Source organism: Melanostigma gelatinosum (assembly GCF_949748355.1).
Source record: "Melanostigma gelatinosum genome assembly, chromosome: 11".
In the NCBI taxonomy this organism is placed as follows: domain Eukaryota; kingdom Metazoa; phylum Chordata; class Actinopteri; order Perciformes; family Zoarcidae; genus Melanostigma; species Melanostigma gelatinosum.
Genome location: NC_136644.1, coordinates 18,007,314 through 18,028,303, shown reverse-complemented (window position 1 = coordinate 18,028,303; position 20,990 = coordinate 18,007,314). Strand labels below are relative to the sequence as shown.

Below are 20,990 nucleotides of genomic sequence, written 5' to 3'. Positions count from 1 at the left end.
AAACAAATTCATCCCTTTTTTGTTTTTGCCTTTAAAAAGAGACGCAAAGCACAACAGCTAACCCGGAACTAAGAATATTTCAAAATAGACATCAAAGCAATAGAATGACCGTATGCAAGACATTCTTATATAGTCTATGATGCAAGCATATACCAGGGTAACATTAGAAGAAAATACATGAATGGTATATACATAAATAATCCTGGGCCAATGGGAATGTGTTAGCAATAGTAGTTGACTAGATGCGATTCAGTATTCATTTAGCCTGACGGTCTGCATCCCCCCACAGCTCCAGAGATCAATCTGAGGGATCACGAGACAGGTAACATGGTAGCACAGAAGAAAAGAGAACCAATTAACCTGGTTTTTGCTCTTGTCTTGTGAGATCAGGAAAAAGATTGAACATATTCTGGAGTAAACTTTCTGTGTCACAATGGCAATGAAACTGAAGTCATTTTATTTGCACCACAGCATTTGACCAACATTACATCTTCTCATCTTGGCCCTTTGACCTCTTCTGTTTAACCATTCAATTGAGGATTTAAGTGTGACAAATAAATTAATGAGGTCAGTAAATTATGCTTAGTTTTTAATAAGAATGAACCAAACACCAACCAAACCATGATGTATACAACTAGGTTACAAATGTACCATAAACATCAAATATCAGATGAAATAATCAGCATTAAATACATCTGTATCAATAACCTAGATAATTAAGAAAGGCACTGGTAAATATGACTAAATCTTTGGGTTAAGTACACGTATACTGTCATCTAGTGGTAGAAATGGGTCAACACTTTTACAGTCTACAATCTGCGTTCACGAAAGCAACAGCACAATATGTGGAGAAATACATATCAGTGCCAACAGCAACAACGCTGCGCACTCAAAAATGACTTGGATGGAAAGAACAGAAAATGGATTTGCAAAAACCAAATTCGGCTCGTTATTTGACTTTGGTTCTCTGTTTTTTTTCGCTTTTGAATTCAGACACCAAAAACGGAAATACAACGGCCCATTTCCGTTTTTGGTTTGAAAGAAAAACGAGAAAACCATGGTATTTCCGTATTTTCGACTAAACGGTTAAAACTAGTGATGTTACGAGATGTGCCGACGCTTCGAAGCGTGTGTCGAGTAATGGAGGGGGCGTTTCCTTGAAGCGCGTATCGAGGCTTGCTTCATTTAGGGGAGGAGCCAAAAATGATGACGTCCGAAGCCTCGCTGCCCGGCTGTACCACGTGACTGCTTCGGGAAGTGGTTCAGATTTTGCCGAGAGGTTTGACAGCAATATAAACCACTCAGGCTCCATTCAAAATGTGGGTTGTTGGTGGAGAGTTGTGAGTTTGGATAGTTTGGATGGCGTTTATATAGTTTGGAGAGTTTAGAGAGAGATAGTTTGGATCGCGTTTATATAGTTTGGAGAGTTTAGAGAGAGATAGTTTGGAGAGTTCGGAGAGTGAGGAGAGAAGGATAGGTGATAAGATGGAGCCAGCTAGGAAGAGGAGGATTTCTCCTGTGTGGGAACACTTTGATTTGATAACTCCTAATAAGGTAAGCTAAATCTAACTCTATTTCAGACACATTAGGTTTGCTTATCAAGAACTGTATTTTTCACAGTTTCTTATTTTATTCAAAGGTGAGGTGTTTATTGTGCTCCAAGGAGTTGGGGTACAATAACACCTCATCCATGCTAAGGCATCACCGTGCCTTGCATGAGAATAAGGAGGAAACTGGAGCTTCACCCAGCCATGGTAAGTCATTACAATATTACAAATGCACCATCACAGTTTTTCCCTGTTCACTTTTGTTTATTGTGCAAATAAAGACAGGTAACAGACACTGTATTTATTCTCTTTTAACCAGCCACCAAAAAACAAGAGCTGGATGAAGCCCTCGTCTCCATGATCGTGAAGGACACACAGCCCTTCAGTATTGTGGATGATGTTGGATTCAGGGCATTTGTGTCCAAACTGGATCCCGATTTAAAGTAATAGGATTTTTCAGCCAAACAAAAGCCACCGAAGCAATAAAACGACTGACCTCCGAGTGTGCCACCATTATACGGTCAAAACAAAGCAGAGAGGAAATCCCCCAGGCTTCCACCTCTCATGATGGCACAGGAGGTAATCTATTATTTTACATTTTGAGATTGATTATTCCGATGAGAACACTTAGTAACATGATCTGTGGTTTCCTCTTAGGTAGCAAACTGTGGCATCGTTTAGACACCAGCGTCATGGAGGCACGGAAGACTCAAAATGTAACAGCAGTTGCCACTGTGGAGGTCCAGCGCTACCTTTCCGAGCCAAATATAAGCAGGCTGGAAAAGCCTCTGGAGTACTGGGAGAGGCAAAAATTCCTGTATGCAAATTTATATAGACTTGCTCTTGCGTTTTTGTGCACGCCAGCATCTTCTGTACCCTGTGAAAGGGTGTTTTCAAAGGCCGGAGAGGTTGTGTCAAAAAAAAGGAATCGTTTAAAACCAAACACTGTTGAGAAACTGTTATTTCTGAATAAAAATGAATAAAATGTCCCGTGTCCTGTACATCACTGTCCAAGTTACACAAGCATATTCAGTCCCCTCTTCCTAGTTCAACAAGCACTTTCACTGTCCTCTGCCTGCTTAAGCCCATGCCATTTTCCTAAAGTGACATAATAACATCATTACACAACCTGCCATATCATGATACTACCATTTTGGGAAAATGTACACACACAGAACACATTAAAAAAATATTTTATTATGCACATATGTCATAATTTATGTACAGAAATGATTTGGTCATACATTTTTGTAATTCCGTCATTCCCAACAGCCATAACAGACACAAAAATTCAATGCATCACATTATGTGGTTCAGATACCTGTGATTATACACTTGGCCAGTAGGTGGTATCGTGTGCACATGAAGCTTCGAGTAATGAACCCTTTCTCGAACCAATTGGCTGAAGTGTTGCGATGCCTCATGAGGCTTCATCTCGCCATCACTAGTTAAAACAGACATACACGGACCCAAAGCATACACGGACCGGGTTGTTAGATCTCTGCAGCATCCGGATGTGAAACAGGCCGGTAGATTTCCCTTCAGAGTGCGACAGTCATATCTTCTATAGATCGGACACCGTTGCAACATGTAAGGAGGCAATGGATAATGCCTGTGTGTAATAACGCCAATGAGAAACCAACTCTTCCGAAAATACGGAAAAAATAATTCATGAACAACCTTGTTGTGGTTTTTGAAATAACTCAGTTTGATTTAAGTTCCATAATCGTTATGTTTTTTTTTTCTTGTCGCAGAATAATGACGTAATTGGTCACGTTCCCTCAGCTGTTCCCATCACATCGCAGAGGCAGGAAATGATATTCATTTCAAATCTTTTAATACAAATTTCGAGTTAATTCCGACCACATGGCCATACAGCTTTACCATTAAGCGTAAGTGGACTCGTTTTTCTTATTTCATGCACATTATATTTTTGTTTTCCTTTGTTTGTTGTTACCATTATCATAACATAGCTGAACTCGCACGATGGGTTTATCTGCAGCATCACTGTCTGTGCACATTGTGCCGTTTGTTTCCGAAGTTAATCTACAGCTGTATGCAGTGAATGTATTACTTACATGTATTACTCACAGGTACTTGCACTGACAGTGAGCTGTCACTTCCTCTAATGGTGGTCTTTGCCTCAGCCAGCGTGAACATAAACATGTGACGTTAGCAGTTAACATTTCATTCATGTTTTTAACCCCCTGGCTAATGCTATGACAGCAGAACATGATGGTGATGATCACAATGTTCTGCTCATTCATACATGTATATTAGCACATATGTATTCATCTATCACGTTGAGGTCTCTCCTCAAAAGCTGCAGCAGAATAATGTCTATGATTTCTGGAAAGTAGTATAGGTTAGTGCCAATAACACTAAGATGCCCTTTGCCATCCAACATTGATGGGGCTACTGGTTCGGACAGTATTGCAGATCTGTGGAGTAAATATTATGGGGATATTTATAATAGTGTTAAGAGTGACACATTTAATATTGGTGATGTTCCTAATGATGTTGGTGTGTGTATTAGACATGATGAAGTGCTGTATGCCATTGAGAAGTTGGCATTGAACAAAGCATGTGGCCTTGACCAAATAACAGCAGAACATCTGAAGCATGCTAGCAATAGAATTCCAGTGTTACTTGCAATGTGTTTTTCTGGATTGTTACTGCATGGCGTACTTCCTGACTCTATGCTGACTGTTGTGTTAGTGCCAGTAATCAAAGATTAAACCGGTAAAATATCCAGCATTGACAGTTACCGACCAATTGCTCTGGCTAGTGTACTTTTTAAAGTATTTGAACGAATTATCTTAGATAGGCTTCAAGAATACATAATAACCACTGACAATCAATTTGGTTTTAAAAGTAAACATAGCACAGACTTATGCATATACGCACTGAAGGAAGTTGTTAGTAAGTACAGGAGACATACCGCTACAATATTTGTGTTTCCTGAATGCATCTAAAGCTTTTGACAGAATTAATCATTATAATTTGTTTGTCAAACTACAAGAGTGAGGGGTCCCTCCATATTTGATTAGGATTTTGCACTTTTAGTATTCACATCAAACCATCCTAGTGACCAATGGCGTCCGACAAGGTGGAATACTATCACCTATTATTTTTAATCGATATATGGATGATCTTTCTAAAAAGGTAAAAGAGTGTAAGACAGGATGTATGGTGGGGGAAAGTCTTATTCACCATCTGATGTACGCTGATGACTTAGTGGTCCTGTCTCCTTATAGCGCTGGTTTACAAGCAATTGCTCAGAGTCTGCTCGTGGTATGGTGTGCAGTATGACATCAAATTCAACTCTAAAAAGAGTGTTATACTGATAGCTAAAACCAAGGAGGATCAGAAGCTACATTTCCTTTGTTTTTTATGAGAGGCCAAGAGCTAAATGTGGTGCACAAAATGAAATAGTTGGGTCACATCATCAGGAATGACCTAAGTGATGATGACGATGTGCAGTGGCAGTGTTGCAAACTGTATGCACAAGCCGATATGCTGGCACGTAAATTTCATATGTGTACAGAAGATGTTAAAACAGCTCTCTTCAGAGCCTACTGTACTCTACTGTATACAGCCCACCTGTGGTGCAGTTATAGTAAATCAAAAATGAAGAAGATTCAGGCGGCATTTAATGACGCTTTCAGAATCACAAGCTTCCAAGATGGACAAGTGCAAGTCATATGTTTGTGAGTCGTAATGTTCCCACCTTCCATGCTGTGTTGAGGAATTTAATCTACAAATTTAAATGTCGATTAAATGACTCAGAAAATGTAATTATAAAAGCCTTAACTGATCCAACACAAAGTGATACAAGGTATTCTTCTTGTTTCTGGAAACATTGGAACACATGTCTATGTTTTTAACGAGTGACTTTTTTAACTACAATGATTATACCTGTGTCTTGATGTCCTCATATTGAATTGTATTGTATTTTATATATTGTTGTTGTTATTGTGTTTGTTGCTATATGGACTCATGAGTCTGAAATAAAAGTTGAAGTCTCTCTCCCACCATCAGTGCTTCAAGCCAGTGGCAAGATGAGGCCCCTTAAAGACGCCCAGCTGGGGGCCTTCACCTTCTTTGCCTCAGCTCTCCCTCATGATGTCTGTGGGAGCAATGGCCTCCCTCTCACTCCCAACTCCATCAAAATCCTGGGACGTTTCCAGGTCCTCAAAACCATCACTCACCCCAGACTCTGCCAGTATGTGGACATGTCCAGAGGGAAACACGGTACGACTCTTCTTACTTTATTGCATTTCATTTGATTATATATTCTGCCCTTTATGTGTACTCTCACTGAGCTTTTCCAAAACATTCCCGGGATTTTATTTGGGCAAACAAAGTAGAATGCAAGTTTCGTTCCTGGTTCCTCAAAAGGTTCTTGATCCATTGGGAAAGTTCATGTTATGGTTTGTACTGCATTACTGTATATCATAGAGGTATCAAAAAACATAAATACATGACATGTATCTTTTAATCTTAAGAGTGTGTTTTCATCTTGCTCTACAGAACGGCTGATTGTTGTTGCTGAACACTTTGAAAGCAGTTTAAGTGACTTCCAAAAACAGGGGAAAACAGTCAGGTGAGATTTTTATTACAGTCTATGTGATGAACCCACTTAGTTTCCTACCTTCACTTTCTCTGTTGAGCCGTTATCCGTTAATTATTACAATTGTATCTGACGGGCATGATGGAAATACTATGCATGGACCTTGCTATCTACTGGCTGAGGTTAGGTTTGCAAATTATAAACAGTGTATTTCAATTTCTAAAACTTAAGTGTTGAACATTTAGATTAATTGTTTATGTCTTTTCTCTGACCCAGTCACCAATTGGTTTGACACCCTGTCGGGTATTTGTTTGTGTTAGCCCAGAGAAGGTGCTGCAGCTAGCCTATGAGGTCCTTGAAGGTCTGGAGTTCATGAACAAACACGGTATGGTGCACAGAGCCCTCAGTGCACACAATGTGCTCATGGACTGCAAGGTAAAATTGTGCTGATTTTTGTATGTCTACCTTTAAGTGACTGAACGTCTGTCCAATTAAAAGACAATGAAATGATTGGTTAATGTAACACTGTCACTGTAATATACTCTTCTTCATAGGGGAATGTCAAGCTGGCAAAGTTTGGCCTTTATCACATGACTGATCATGGGGCCGATGTAGATTTCCCCATAGGGTACGTCTTCTTCTCCTCATTCATCACAGCGGAAGGTCCATTAGCGCTCTGGAACTCTTCAACTGTTGGCACTGAGCTATGTGCATGTCTGTTGTTCAGGGTCAACGTTTCACTTGAATCTGTTTGCTGTTCGTCAAATCATAAAAAAAGGTAATTGACCGTAACATTGATGCATAATGGCCCATTGCTTTGTAGAAACCAGCTTTTGGGGCATCAAAATAGCTTCCCGGTTTAGAAACTGGAACGGATCATTGGACTTTTATCCCAATCCAAAGGAATTTTTGTGTTCTACCAAGTGTCTCTGTGTAATATCCTTTTGCAGATTGAAAAGAGGAATGATGGCACATAACATCTGCATGTTTAATAAATGTACGGTAACTGTCAAACAGCTATGTGTATTCTTAGGAACACCTGAATATACATCACTTAATGACAGAAATGTGGGCAGTAGCATCACTTTCATCGAATATTTTTTGTTAGATAATATTATGTATTCATTTATAATATGGAGTTGATATTATTAAAACCTAATAACTCAACAAAGCTGACAAATGAATGAAGAACTATGACGGGATGTTTCTACACTGAGCCAGTAATTCATGATAGTGTTTGATCTTATAGGGAATGCTGGATATCCATATTATTCAGAGAGGCTGAAAAAGTGATGTGCTTATCTGCTCTGTGAACATGACCTCAGGTACCCATCATACCTTGCTCCAGAGGTGATCGCTCAGGGCTCCTTCCACCCCAGTGACTCTTCCCATGATGAAGCTCCTCTGCCTTCAGGACCTAAAGCTGATGTCTGGTCGCTTGGGGTTTTGTTGTTTGAATTACGTGCAGTAAGAATCCTTCAAAGAACATCTTCAGACAAGAATAAGACATTCAAACAAGATTTTTGATGCCGTTTGGCCTGAACTCCAGCTGTATGGATCATTTGCCACATCAATTCTAATGCTGTGAATCAATTACAGGGTAGACGACTGCTGCAGAATATTGATATTAGTGAGAGATTGAAATTCATCCTAACCTTGGGTAAGTAAAAAGGACATAATTAATCAAAGTACTGAGCAATATGCTCTTTAATTTAATTAGGCTTACTTTGTGATATTGTTTGTCATTCTCAGGTTGCATAGACGACATTGTCACTGTCCTTGCTGAGGAACATGGTTGCCTGGATGCCATCAAGGTGAAGTCAAAATCATTGTCTGCCTAGATCTGAGCCAATAATAAAGACAATAATAAATAAAGACATTTTAATGGTGTTTTTTAAATGAAAGAGCTTTTAGATGGAATTAGGTCGCATTATTGACATTACAATATGATATAAAGCAATATCTTATCTTTTATGTTTTCACTCAGTAATAATACAAAGTTCTTTGCCTAATAAAAATGTCACAATTAAAATGTCCTAATTGAGAGTTTTCCTGATTTAGATCAGGAAATATGTGATAAAGTGAGCCTAAGAATCTGACGGAGCATTTATCGACAACTTTACTTGACTTAACAATTACTGGAAATACAGATTTTATATTTTCCATTAAATTAGAATTACACATTTAAAGCTTTTTTATTTGAATGTATTCAATCAGACATTTAGTCCCACTTTAAGTTTTGTGTAAGCACTACCGAATCTTTCTTGACTTTTTTGTGAGATTATCAGGAGTTTGAATGGGACTTGTGTGTACTGTGTGTATTGTGTGTGTACTGGAGCTAATACGCTTGTTTTTTTACAGGAGCTGCCTGAAAATGTCCTGGAGTTATTAAGGAAATGCTTGACATTTCTTCCATCCAAAAGGTAAATGCAGTGTGATGTATTTGTTGTTGTTGTTGTAGGACACGGACTATTTAGTTTCCTAAAACACTTACTCATGTAAGTTGTGAAATACTTGCTGCATGTACGTCAGAAAGGATTCCAGCATGCTGAAACTAACAGGTGACATGATACCAAAGTAAACAGATGCAAGTCGTACAACTTTTATGACGGTATATTACTAAATGTTTGATATAATAAATGATCATTTCTCAAATTACAACTGTTTGTGGATATTGTTCTGTCATCACCATGTTGTCGTTGTCTGTGTCTTCCAGGCCGACCCCTGCAGACCTGCTGGGAGACCCCGTGTTTAGTGGCGTCTCGTGCCTCTACACGCCCTTCAAGAAGCCTGTTAGTCTGTTCTCCTCCTCTCTGCGCTGTGCACATCTGGAACTCCCAGAGGACATCAGTGAACTCTGCAAAGGTCTCCCCGAACTTTGCACAACTGCACATGCAGGCTTACACTCACACGTACACGCTACATACACACCAATCACCCGTCAACCCTTCTTCCTCTTGACTAAACATTACATTTTTCAAAGCTGAATTGATTACCTTGAAGTAGGTTTGTGAAGCATGCCGGCATCAATATTAATAATACTAGCAGTATTTAGTGTCAAAAGATCTAATTGGTGTCCTGTGAGGTTTGTTTTATATGTTGTAGGCCAGATTAAATCACATTTTTTCAAATGTATATTGAAGTTTTGTCCAAACAATATTCCACTTTCATATGAGTAAACATGTCTTGATGTCAGGAGATGATATTAAACTTGCTACTAAAGTGATCATTTGACTGTATGAGCTGCAGCGCCACCTGTGCCTATGGAGAGGTGTTTACTGTTTTCTGTGTGTGTGTGTGTGTGTGTGTGTGTGTGTGTGTGTGTGTGTGTGTGTGTGTGTGTGTGTGTGTGTGTGTGTGTGTGTGTGTGTGTGTGTGTGTGTGTGTGTGTGTGTGTGTGTGTGTGTGTGTGTGTGTGTGTGTGTGTGTGTGTTATTAGACGATGATGAAGACTACCTGTCGGAGCGGGCCATAGATGAGGTGTACCATCTGTGGTGTCTGGCGGGGGGAGACCTGGAGAAGGAGCTCACCAACAAGGAGATCATACAGTCCAAACCGCCAATCTGCACGTTGTCCAAGTACGTTGCACGCACACATATACACTGATGATGAAGGTTTTGCTAACTTCAGGTGATATTCAGACTTGATAAATCATCTCCCTCTACCTTTCTGTTTTTTTTAGTTTTGTCCTGGAAGACGGGGAATCGTTTGGCCAGGATAGAGACCGGAGTTTCTTGCTTGACGACACAACAGTGACCCTGTCTCTGTGCCAACTCAGAAACGTAAGACGCCAAACACAACTACAGTATTGTGTTAATGTGTGTATTCTGCATAGGGTTGGGTTTGACGTACGGCTTAGAGATATGGAGAAAATAAAATATCACAATGTTTTGGCCAAAGACCTTTTTATATCGATGTTGCAACGATATCGTAGGGTTTACTATTGGTGCTTTTAAAAACAAAGGAAAACATTTTTACAACAGAGCACTCATTAACCGTTACATCATTTCTATTGATAGGTGCTTGTTCATCCCACGAGCTAACAACTGTTCATTTAACAATACAATTCTACGTTTATGTTGTAAGCGGTTCCAAAATGCACCCGTGAACAGAATTTAACCTTAATTGTGAATCTGTGTTACGTTTTTCATTTGTCAGAGACTGAAGGATGTATCAGGAGAAGCCTATTACCCTCTACTGGAAGACGAGTAAGCAATCTCCATCCCAAACTTTCCGCTTTGGCCCCTCCACTCCGTCGCTATTTTTCACATCACCCAGTCATTTATTTTGGCTCGGGTAATGTCACAAACCCTTTACTTCTCCCTCCTTCAGACAGTCAAGTCTGCCCCAGTCCACCAGCAGCAATGAGCTGTCGGCCACCGTCACGCTCCCACTCATCATCCGAGAGAGAGACACCGAGTACCAACTCATCCGCATCATCCTGTTTGACAGGCTGCTCAAGGTCTGCTCCGTACACACACACACACACACACACACACGCTTTAACAGCACATACACTCACACATGAGCATGTGTTCCCCAATTAGACAGAGTGCCTCAATATGTCAGTGCTAAGTGCTCGTTTCAACTCTATTATTATTTGTATTATCATTTAAACAGGTTACTGTTGAATCAGAGCTTGGTCATTTATACTCTGTTTCATGTTTTGTCTTCAGGCCTATCCTTACAAGAAGAACTTTGTGTGGAAAGAGGCTAGAGTGGATATTCCCCCTCTTGTTCGAGGTCTGGCGTGGGCAGCACTGCTTGGCATTGAGGTACAGGAGAAATGTCATCCTGTGTTGAGAAAAGCTGCAGTTTTAACATTGTTTTGCGCGGACATTTATCATTTATTGTTACACAGGGAGACATTCAAGCCAAATACGAGAGCATTGACAAGGATACTCCCATACCAACTGACAGACAGGTAACTTATTTAAAAGAAGACACAGCCGTAACAAGTTAAAAACTTTTTTGGCTTCATTCTTTTGTTGGGTGTGTTTTTTTGCATGCCTACAGATTGAGGTGGACATCCCGCGCTGTCACCAGTACGATGAGCTGCTGTCGTCTCCTCAGGGCCACATCAAGTTCAGGCGTGTGTTGAAAGCCTGGGTGGTCTCCCACCCTGACCTGGTCTACTGGCAGGGTTAGACACTCTTCCGTCAATTTCATTTGCGGTCTCACTGGATGTTTCCTTTGCTTCTCGTTATTCTTTTTGATTTACCCTCTGTTGCACCCCCCAACCCCCTCCTCCTTTGTTTGTGTTATTCTTTATTGTACTACACATGCACGGACACTAGATGGTGCTCATGTCACATCTTGTAAATTCCCTTCCTTGCCCTCAGTTACAACCACGTGACAGCACATTTGTGTTTTCTTCCCATCATTTCAGGTTTGGATTCACTGTGTGCCCCATTCCTCTACTTAAACTTTAACAATGAAGGTAATGAATAATAAAGGAGTTATTTCTACTTTTCTTTTTTTGGCTTCTTTTCATATTTATCTTGTCCTTTTTACAGCCCTGGCATATGCCTGCATGTCTGCCTTCATCCCCAAGTACTTGTACAACTTTTTCCTGAAGGACAACTCTCATGTCATTCAAGGTGAGATATACTAGCCTACACACTCATTCTGCTGTGTTTTGCACAGCAATACAGTCTTGTGATTTTAAAGCTTATCTTTTGTGTTTCTCTTGACATAAATTACACACTAGCTCAAGATTACTTGTCTCCACTTAAGTATCCACTTAAATATTAAGGAAGCAACCACCGCAGCGCTTTCCTGGCTGCATAATCACTTCCTTTTTACAAACTTTTTATCTCTTGTCGATTTTTTTTCAGTTTGTCCTCTACCGGTACATAACTACTCAATTTGCAAACTTGCAGAAGACACCGGCCAAAATGTCTTTATAATGTTGTGATGATATCTTTGTTCCTTTGACGGAAGAGTGTCTAACCCTGCCAGTAGACCAGGTCAGGGTGGGAGACCACCCAGGCTTTCAACACACGCCTGAACTTGATGTGGCCCTGAGGAGACGACAGCAGCTCATCGTACTGGTGACAGTGTTTTTGAGCTAATGTAGTCAACTGCCACTGCAAGTTCAATATTAAACATAGTCAGCGCATTCAGCTAAGTTCAAAAACAAATTATCAGCGGCTGGCACCGAGCATCGGGCCCTCAGCTCAATGTTGATTACATTTTGGCTCCATGTTGTTCCTAAGCTGTAAAAACTAATTTCAGTTTGTCTTAATGGAGTTTGCAGCTGAGCCACATCATTTAGAGATAGGGAAACAAATGAAACTGCAAAAGCCTGCAGAGAAATGTCACAAGCAATTCTTATGTGACAAGGGCCACACAATACACCTCTTGAACTCTGGTGGGAACGTGGCTCTTATCCGTTCTTTCCACTGCTAGATGCCCTGGAGAGCTAGCTAATGTTTATCTGTCTGATTGGATGATCTTTGTTCATTTACAGCATGAACAATGGTGCTAGTACAGCATTACAATGTTTCCATTTGACGTTTGCAGAAGTTAATTTCCCTGGTTGCACAGTTGATCAGCAGTCTACCTGCAACATTTTGTTTTCCTGTCTCTTTGTTATAAGACAACAAAAAGTTTTAGAAAGTATCTGAACTATGAGATCTCTTTGCTTCATGACTGATTTACTGAATCCGATCATGTATTAGGTCGGTTTGTTTGTTTATGTTTGTGTCATAGATCTTGTGTTCTTACTGTTGACTGTAAACGCTTACTGCTAGTGTGCCATTGGTTCAGTTACAGTTTGCCAATGTGTCTAAGGTTGCTCACTCCTGCTGTAAAGTCTTCGGTCGAGTCCACTTCCTTTCAGGTTTTTAGCACTCAAGCTACACAATACATTATATATAGACCTTTTGCCTGTGTTTCAGAGTACTTGACCGTCTTCTCCCAAATGATTGCCTTCCATGACCCAGAGCTCAGCAACCATCTAAATGAGATTGGCTTCATCCCAGACGTAAGTTTCCAAGAGTGCAAGTGCCCTGACACCTTGACGACAATAAGCAGCAGTGGAAGGCATGCAAGGACAACGACATTGTCTTTTATTGCAAGTCAAAAACAGTAAGGAATTATTCCAGTTGTTTTCTCCACATTAGGGCCAAAGGAAATGAACATCCATAGATCACAGTGTATATCTTTTCATTGTCGTTCACACTTTTTTTTCCACATCCTCCTTCCCAGTATTTGTGGCGAGGGTCAGGGTCTCCCTGTAGTGCACTGGTGATTTATACAGTGATTAATGTCTGCCATGCACACTTAATGATTGTCCTCTGCCAGGCTTACCATATTTCTCTTACTATATGCCACCTCTTCCTGCCCTTCGCTTCAGCTGTGCGCAGACAGTGACAAGGTTAACGTGTTCTACAGTCTCGCTGGGGTTTCAGATGGTGTGCTGATGAATGTGTGTCACCTGTGGACCGGACTCTGGGACATTACCCGATGAAAAGTGGGGTCTTTATCATCGAGGAGTCAAGGATCAAAGCGGCCGCTTCCTCCTCCTTGCACTTTCTGATGCTGCAGCTCTTTTTCTAAAGTGGTGCAAGTGACTGTCTGCCATCATTTAAAGTGTGTAGAAAAACATGAAATTAGGAAAGATACTTTGGCTTGTTGCACAAATGTTACCTGTAGTTGTTGATGCTGTTATGATGCTGACTTGACATGTACTGCATGTACAGAGCTACCAGTATTGACTTGCCTTTCAAAGGAGACTTGATATTCTTGTTTTTGTTGGTAGGCCAGGATGATATTGGAACAAGCTTTGTTGATCCAGCTTTCATGTTTGATGTCAATCCCAGCAATTAGACTTTACAGACCATAAATCCCCTTTTCCTCTGTGAACTTCAGAGAACTCTCTAAACCGTTGTTTTACTGAGGAAACAAATCCATCGGCCCTAAAAGACCAAATGTCCCTGCAGTGTAAAATGGATTTGCTTCCAATTTATGCAAACCAAAACATGGCTAGATTAATACAGTTTGTCTTGTGCAAGCAGCACACAGAAACCACAAGTAATCTTTGGAAATGTTGTGGCGTTCAAGGACTCTGCTCCAGTAATGCCTGAAGCCATCGGCAGAGAGTCAGATTGCATGTGGCCAGCGGTTTGATTCCGGCCATTCTCAATTTGGCCACATCTGCTCCCCTGGGTCTGCCATTTACAACTACACGAATCCAATCTGGCTGGACTCGCAGTTCTGCTAGTGCACGGTTGAATTGAGACTCAGTGCGGTGGCTCTCTCTCTCTCCTGGTCATTCCTCCTGGGCTCCGAAGAGGTCGACTGAACAGTCACCAGCTCCCACGCAATTAGCTGTCGATTAACTTACTGAGATGAGCTCCAGTATTCCTGCACATTCTGCTCCAGACCCGTTGCTACTGAATATTACAGAGCCTCAGCGATAGTGGCCAGCGATTGGCAGGTGTTATAACAGGTGGTTAATGGTGGAGTGTGTGTGTGCGGTCTTTCATTTTTATTTTGTGCATTTCCTCCAGGGAAAGTGTAGAATGGAGAGAAAGGAAGATGGCTGACAAGATGATTTGTATGATGAGATTCATTGTTTGCTTTCTCCCCATTGACAAATATCCAAACTCAGCAGTTTGCTCTTTATGGCCGTTTCTGTTTCTCAGAAGGCGTAGAGATGTGTGCTGCATGTCTTAGAGTCTATAGTGAGAAATCAGTTCACTTATTTCATGTGAGCTCTCAGCAATTTTATTTGACGTACTGAATATTGCATACAAATGAATGCTTCATGATCTCATAAATGTGCTGACTGTATTCTTATCTCTTTTTCTTACTGCACAGCTTTATGCTATTCCATGGTTCCTGACCATGTTTACACGTAAGTAGCTGTTCCTTGTACTCACAATGTGGATATGACGTCACACTGAGCAGAATCAAAAACCTTCAGAGTCTGCTTCATTTTAGAGTATGAATAAAAGAGACTGAAAAGGTCAGTGGGTCCAGTATGGACCAGATCTGTAGGTCTTTGTGTGTTTTTCTCTCCATGACCTTTATTGTAGCTGCTAATTAATTCCAGATCTGAAAGGAAAGGACTCGACCGCTCAGTCCCACACTAACTCAGATTTTCACCAGCACTTTTTTCATTTATCATCATTTAAAATTTTGTCGAGGCTTTCAGCGACATCTTGCAGTCTACATCAGTGGATAGAGTTTGCTCAGTTATCATTGATGATCATGATACATGACATAAAAAACACATTTTCAGTTGATGGACTGAACTGATTTTGCAGCTAAGAGGCTTTAAAACCAGTGGTGAAAAGTAATTGAATACATTAAACCAAGTACTGTAATTTCTTTTGGTACTTTTTGTTTTACTAATTTATTTCCATCTTCTGCTACTTCATACTTCTACTCCACTACATTTCCATCTACAGCTGGAGTGCTAGTTACTTTTCAGAGATGTTGCATTCAAAACATATGATGCATTGCTATTGATTAAACGACCCAAAAGTACTGTATATAAAGCAGATGATCCAATACTACAATAAAATATAATGAAACACATGGGCCATTCTTGTTGCTGATACTTATATACTGTACACTGTTAAATACAGGGCATGTATTTTATCGTGTTGTACTTTTGGCTTATGAAAGTTATTTGAATTATTCTTCCAATGGTCTTTTCTTGTAATGTAATGTCAGGTTTTTTTTGACATGCTGACTGGTGGTGCGTATCACTGTTTTAAAATAATTTCCCCAAAAGGCCAGGCAGAATTGGATGGTGCACTATACTGTAGTTTTTAAAAGGCAAAGGTCTTTTGTATGCAGGAACCAAATCTGACTAAGTGGCACGTCTCTGTGACTCTGACTAAGCAGAGTGAGCTGTAGACTTTACAGGATTATTGTAACGCTTCCTGTGGACCAGTCTGCACGATTTAATGTGTCTAAGTAGTGACTCGCAAGACCATTAACGCTCCAAGTTAGAAAAATAAAAACCAAATGTGCCTTTAGATATTGTAGGGAATACAGTATACTGTATAAGCCATTGTGAGTGTTGGTGTGGTTGTTATCGTTCAGCTATTTCAAGGATATTGATCACATTGTCGTGATTTTACAGTCAGGTGAAAACAGGCAGATAATGTATTCTCACCTTCAGTTCGCAAGAAGATTTTTGAGGTAACATTAAGACGGAGAAAAACAACATTATGTCGAGGTCCATGGGTAGGATGTGGCAGACAAAATCAATTCCAGGCGCTCTATTCCGGGATGGTAAAAATAAAAAGCCTTGAATAAATATTGATTTAAAACATTATGAAAATACACTCAAAACTCATCTGCGAACTTTCCTTCCTCAGGAGAACCTTTAGGAGGGCGTGATGTATCTTTATACCTTGTTATGCCCATATTTATTCAATATATATATTATTTCTTTTACGATCTTGAATGCCCTAAATTGGATTTTGTGTCCCACATACTAATGAATGTCCTCCCTCTTTAATATAACTTCAAGCGCAAATGTGGATGTAAGGGTCAAGATAAACACTCCTGCTGCTAGTTTTACCTCAAGAGTTTTAACACTTTTACAAACAAATAGCAAAAATAGCAAAAAGCTCATGAGGAACTTTTGGCAGATCTATTAACTATGAGAAGATATGTCCATACATGCATCACTGAGCTTGTTCAAAATAAGCAACCTATGTGAATCTTATAATGTTCAGCGTAGATTGTGATGTCAACATGGACTGCAATATTTTGCATGGTGTTTATAATGTTTTGTCACTAACCAGTATGTACAGGGAATAAATAAGAAAGAGTTTCATCAAGTTAGTACCAGTTTAGATGTAGCCAAATTGATCTTCTTCAGCCCTTTGCAATGAGGTATTTAATTCTTCAGTCAAACACACACACACGCATACATACAGACCACTCCTGGGGCAGAGAGTGTGGGGTGTGACCCTTTTACCCCCTACCCCTTTTCCTCCCCCCTGAGGCAGTGTGTGAGTCCAGTATTCAGGAGGTGTGCCCCTCTGACTGCTAATGTCCTCAATCCAATATGAGACAAGGTTGGAGGGTCATCCTCAATTCACAGAGACACACACACACACACACACACACACTGCCTGTCAGTCACATCCTAGTCTGCTCAGCTGACTGCTAATGTGATGCAGACCCTCCGAGGCAATTTCTCACCACTCCTACACTCTCGGCCTCACCAAAGCCACATTCCACACACACGCACACACACACACACACACACACACCTACTTCCCAGCATCCACCTTAACAAACCCGCGGGATGATAGAAACAGGTGGACAGTTCTGGTTCTCATGCATAAATCTCAACAGAGAGGAAACATTATATTTTCGAAAAACTGAAAGTAATATCACTGAACTAATAACTGCAGTGGGACACATTATCAGGATGTGGTTTTAGTTGGCTTGAAATAATGTGTGCAGGTTCCTTGCTCTAAAGCTCCTCAGCCCCCTGATGTTCTTCCTGTCATTTTTCCACCACAACACCCACCTAAAACCATTTTTCCCAGCTGCCTCCCCCACATCAAATATCCCTCCAGGCAACCTTGCCAACGTACAATATTGCTTAGTGAGCTTCCCATTTTAAAGCCATAGAGCCATCTTAAGTAAATGCACTATGCACATGCAAATCACACTCATTATGTACAAACTGATTCCCCATGTCTCTCTATGTGCGTGTTGCATTCTATTATATCCCGCTTGCAGCAGCCTATTGTGCATCCCTCGTGGGATTTGTCTTTTCAGGCACTCTGGTATTCAGTCATTTTGTAAAATCTCCCCTTTGTTGTGTTTATTTCTGTGCGCTCTATACAGATGTGTTTCCACTGCACAAGATCTTCCACCTGTGGGACACGCTGCTGCTGGGTAACTCCTCTTTCCCCTTCTGTATCGGCGTGGCCATATTGCAGCAGCTCAGGGACCGTCTCTTGGCCAACGGCTTCAATGAGTGCATCCTACTCTTCTCTGACCTGCCAGGTGAGAATATAAGCTGGCATATACATCTTTGTAAATACTATGTCTTCCTTTTGTCCCTCTTGTCAAGTTTATTACCTACTTGGGCTGTCTGCCAAATCTTACTTGGTAATAAACAACAACCGAACGGCATCTTTATTTACTTTCTGCATGCGTTAAGCAGTTGTACCTCTGCAGTTATATATGAGCAAGTGAAAATCACACTCTGCCATCCCCAAACCTTTCTAAAAGGTTGTCCATCTTTGTGGGCAACTGCAGGAGGCAGTTTTTTTTTTTTATTCAACAGAGAACCAATGTGTGCTGATGTGTCTTGAGTTAATGTCATCCTCAAAGCAGGCAGCTCTGCTCTCCAACAAACACACTCCTTCCTTGATGTGCTGTCGGCGTGCCACGCTCTGCATCTGTGGAACAGTCAACCGCTGCACTCTGGGAATTGTCTGCCACAATAATCACAACCTCCGCTGTAGAGTTCTCCAGCATCGCTTTTAATCTTGATTCAAATCCATCGTGAGTCTGTGTAGACTGCTTAGCCACTAATATGAATTGTTGCTGTTTGATTTTTGCGGTGCTATATCAGTTGTGGGGCATCTAACCAGGGAGGGTAAGTGGCACCTTTTCAGCTCTGGACCACAAATGCAGGATTACTCCTGCAAGAGATATAGATAAGACTCGCATTAAACAATGCCCAGCGTTAGCATGGGGATGTGAAGCAACTATCTGCTTTGCCAATGCCAACATACAGAGACATGTATTAAACATTGCACTTAACCCATAATAAAATATACAAACTACATAAATAACTCAGCTTTATGGTTGTTAATCCAGTTGGTTTCAGTGCGTGGACAGGCAAGAGGAGTATTCCTGCCTCCTTTCCTTTCTTAGGAGGGTCGACAAATCAATGAGGTATTCAGTGGGTTGATTCTGATAATACAAGCTTTAATGGAAATGCATCTTATTAGCGTTGCTCTGTTGTAACAGAATGACCCCCAGTCCGAGGGGCTTTTAACGTGACACATTGCCATGGGGACTTCGATGTTTTTGTCGACTATAATCTGCCTCACAGACTGAACACACACTGTGGAGACAGTAGTGTCTCTTAATACATGCCCTCTTTACGACTCCTTTTCAGTTTCACAAAGACATTACTTCAGCAAAGTATCGGTGACATAAAATCAGAGAGCGGCATTCATAATTTATGTACCTCTCGCCTGGGGGATAGCTCAAACAATTTCCTTTAAAACTTTATTTCCCACTGGTGCTGAGCCCCTATTTTTTCTGGCTGAAAGGCAGAATGACATCGGGGTTTTAAAACCAATAGAGGCGGGGACGATTTGTCCAAAAGGCTTGCTGGAGCACTCTGTAAACTAAGGCCAACAGCCTCCCCTTCAGCCTAAATTCAGCGTTGCCGCACTTCACTGTCCAACAGATTCATGTGATTGAGGCAGAAGGGAAAAGGAGAGCCAGTTCTCCTTATAAAGGTAAAGTATGTTGGCCTAGAGCTGCAGTCGGCTTCTTTGGCAAGATTTCCTGAGAGTGGCTACCGCTGCCAGCTCGTTTCTGTATATCACTTCCAGCCTTATTATCGCAGCTTGTGTATACCTGGGTAGTTACAGTGTAGTATCCGGCAAACTATATTAGGAATGAATTCCGGGCTGCAGACTGACCTCAACCTGTTTATTTAAGTTTCCAGCCATGTTCTAGTACACAAGATGGTGTTATATAACTTGTTACAGACTGCATATCCAAGTATTCAACAGTTCAGCACAATATGTATCACCCCTACTAAATGAGAGAAGAAGTCTTACTGCTGTGGGTTTATAATCCTTGACTGTACAGGCTTTATTTTTTAGACATGCTAGCAGAATGGCTTTAGTGATGGCAATGTTAGTGTCTGTCTGTCGGCTGTTCCACCACCCTGGTCCAGACTCATTTTTTCAACAGCTAGTTGATGGATTGCCATGAAATTTCACACACGCATTCATGGTTCCCAAAGGATGAAGCCTACTGACGTCGGCGACCCCCTGACTTTTCTACTACTGTAACCATCAGCTCAAAATTTAGTTCAGCTCATGATGGAATTCCTGCAAAAACTAGTGACGTTCTCAGCCACATCAGCTTTATTTTTAGGGCTATATAACAAATGTTAGCACGGCAACATGCTTAACTAAGATAGTGACCATGTTACTCATACTTCCACAGCAAAGTACTGCTTCACAGAGCTGCTAGTGTATTTGTGGACTTGTTCCTTACTCACCCATCTTAACAGGCTAAATATTTTTGATTGAGCATGCCAATTGTAGTGCATGTGATTCAATGCATAGTACATGAAAGTAAACATATAGTAGGTTTGGCAGTCTTAGATAATTGAGTTACAATAATAGACCGTGGCAGCCTTTGTTGGTTTTGGAGGTCAGTCTGTATTTGCTCTGCTTTACCACATTCATGCAGTTATGAGTACACAAAGCCACACACACACACACACACTGAGTTATGGAAGACATCTTGTAATTTGTGGTCTGCACCTGCTCCTTCCTGACATCAGGCGTGCAGAATTGATGTCCTCATACAACTGAGACTTGCATGAATTTGTTTCAGAGCAGAGTCCACATGCTTCACATGTGTGTAACAACAGAAACAGAGTGTGAAGCCAGAAAAACATGCCCTGATGCTGGCTGACCAGTATAGAAGAAGGACTATTGACTAAATCTAGTTAGTCAAACTTACAGCGAGAAATCAAATAGGATACAGCTGATGTAAAAGAGGAAGAATCCAAGATTTAATTTCAAACTGGTTTGGTACACACCATCATGGACATTTCTGTTCATTTCAGCCTGTGCATGATGGGAGCCTGTATTTAGTGGTGATGACAGGTGGTGTCA

General features: G+C 40.8%; 1 protein-coding gene across 1 annotated transcript in view; it reads left to right on the top strand.

The window, feature by feature from the left end:
* The first annotated feature begins 3,345 nt into the window (after positions 1-3,345).
* Positions 3,346-20,990, top strand: part of tbck (TBC1 domain containing kinase) — a 39,134-nt gene continuing 21,489 nt past the window's right edge. The window contains exons 1-22 of the mRNA XM_079278790.1: positions 3,346-3,439; positions 5,589-5,801; positions 6,081-6,153; positions 6,441-6,555; positions 6,675-6,748; positions 7,446-7,587; positions 7,720-7,780; positions 7,873-7,934; positions 8,482-8,543; positions 8,837-8,985; positions 9,560-9,698; positions 9,803-9,902; positions 10,279-10,328; positions 10,453-10,582; positions 10,797-10,895; positions 10,982-11,044; positions 11,137-11,263; positions 11,510-11,560; positions 11,637-11,720; positions 13,023-13,108; positions 14,947-14,983; positions 17,953-18,114. Of these exons, the coding sequence (XP_079134916.1) occupies positions 5,609-5,801; positions 6,081-6,153; positions 6,441-6,555; positions 6,675-6,748; positions 7,446-7,587; positions 7,720-7,780; positions 7,873-7,934; positions 8,482-8,543; positions 8,837-8,985; positions 9,560-9,698; positions 9,803-9,902; positions 10,279-10,328; positions 10,453-10,582; positions 10,797-10,895; positions 10,982-11,044; positions 11,137-11,263; positions 11,510-11,560; positions 11,637-11,720; positions 13,023-13,108; positions 14,947-14,983; positions 17,953-18,114 (2,059 nt within the window). The 5' untranslated portion in view covers positions 3,346-3,439; positions 5,589-5,608. The remainder of the gene's footprint in view (positions 3,440-5,588; positions 5,802-6,080; positions 6,154-6,440; positions 6,556-6,674; positions 6,749-7,445; positions 7,588-7,719; positions 7,781-7,872; positions 7,935-8,481; positions 8,544-8,836; positions 8,986-9,559; positions 9,699-9,802; positions 9,903-10,278; positions 10,329-10,452; positions 10,583-10,796; positions 10,896-10,981; positions 11,045-11,136; positions 11,264-11,509; positions 11,561-11,636; positions 11,721-13,022; positions 13,109-14,946; positions 14,984-17,952; positions 18,115-20,990) is intronic.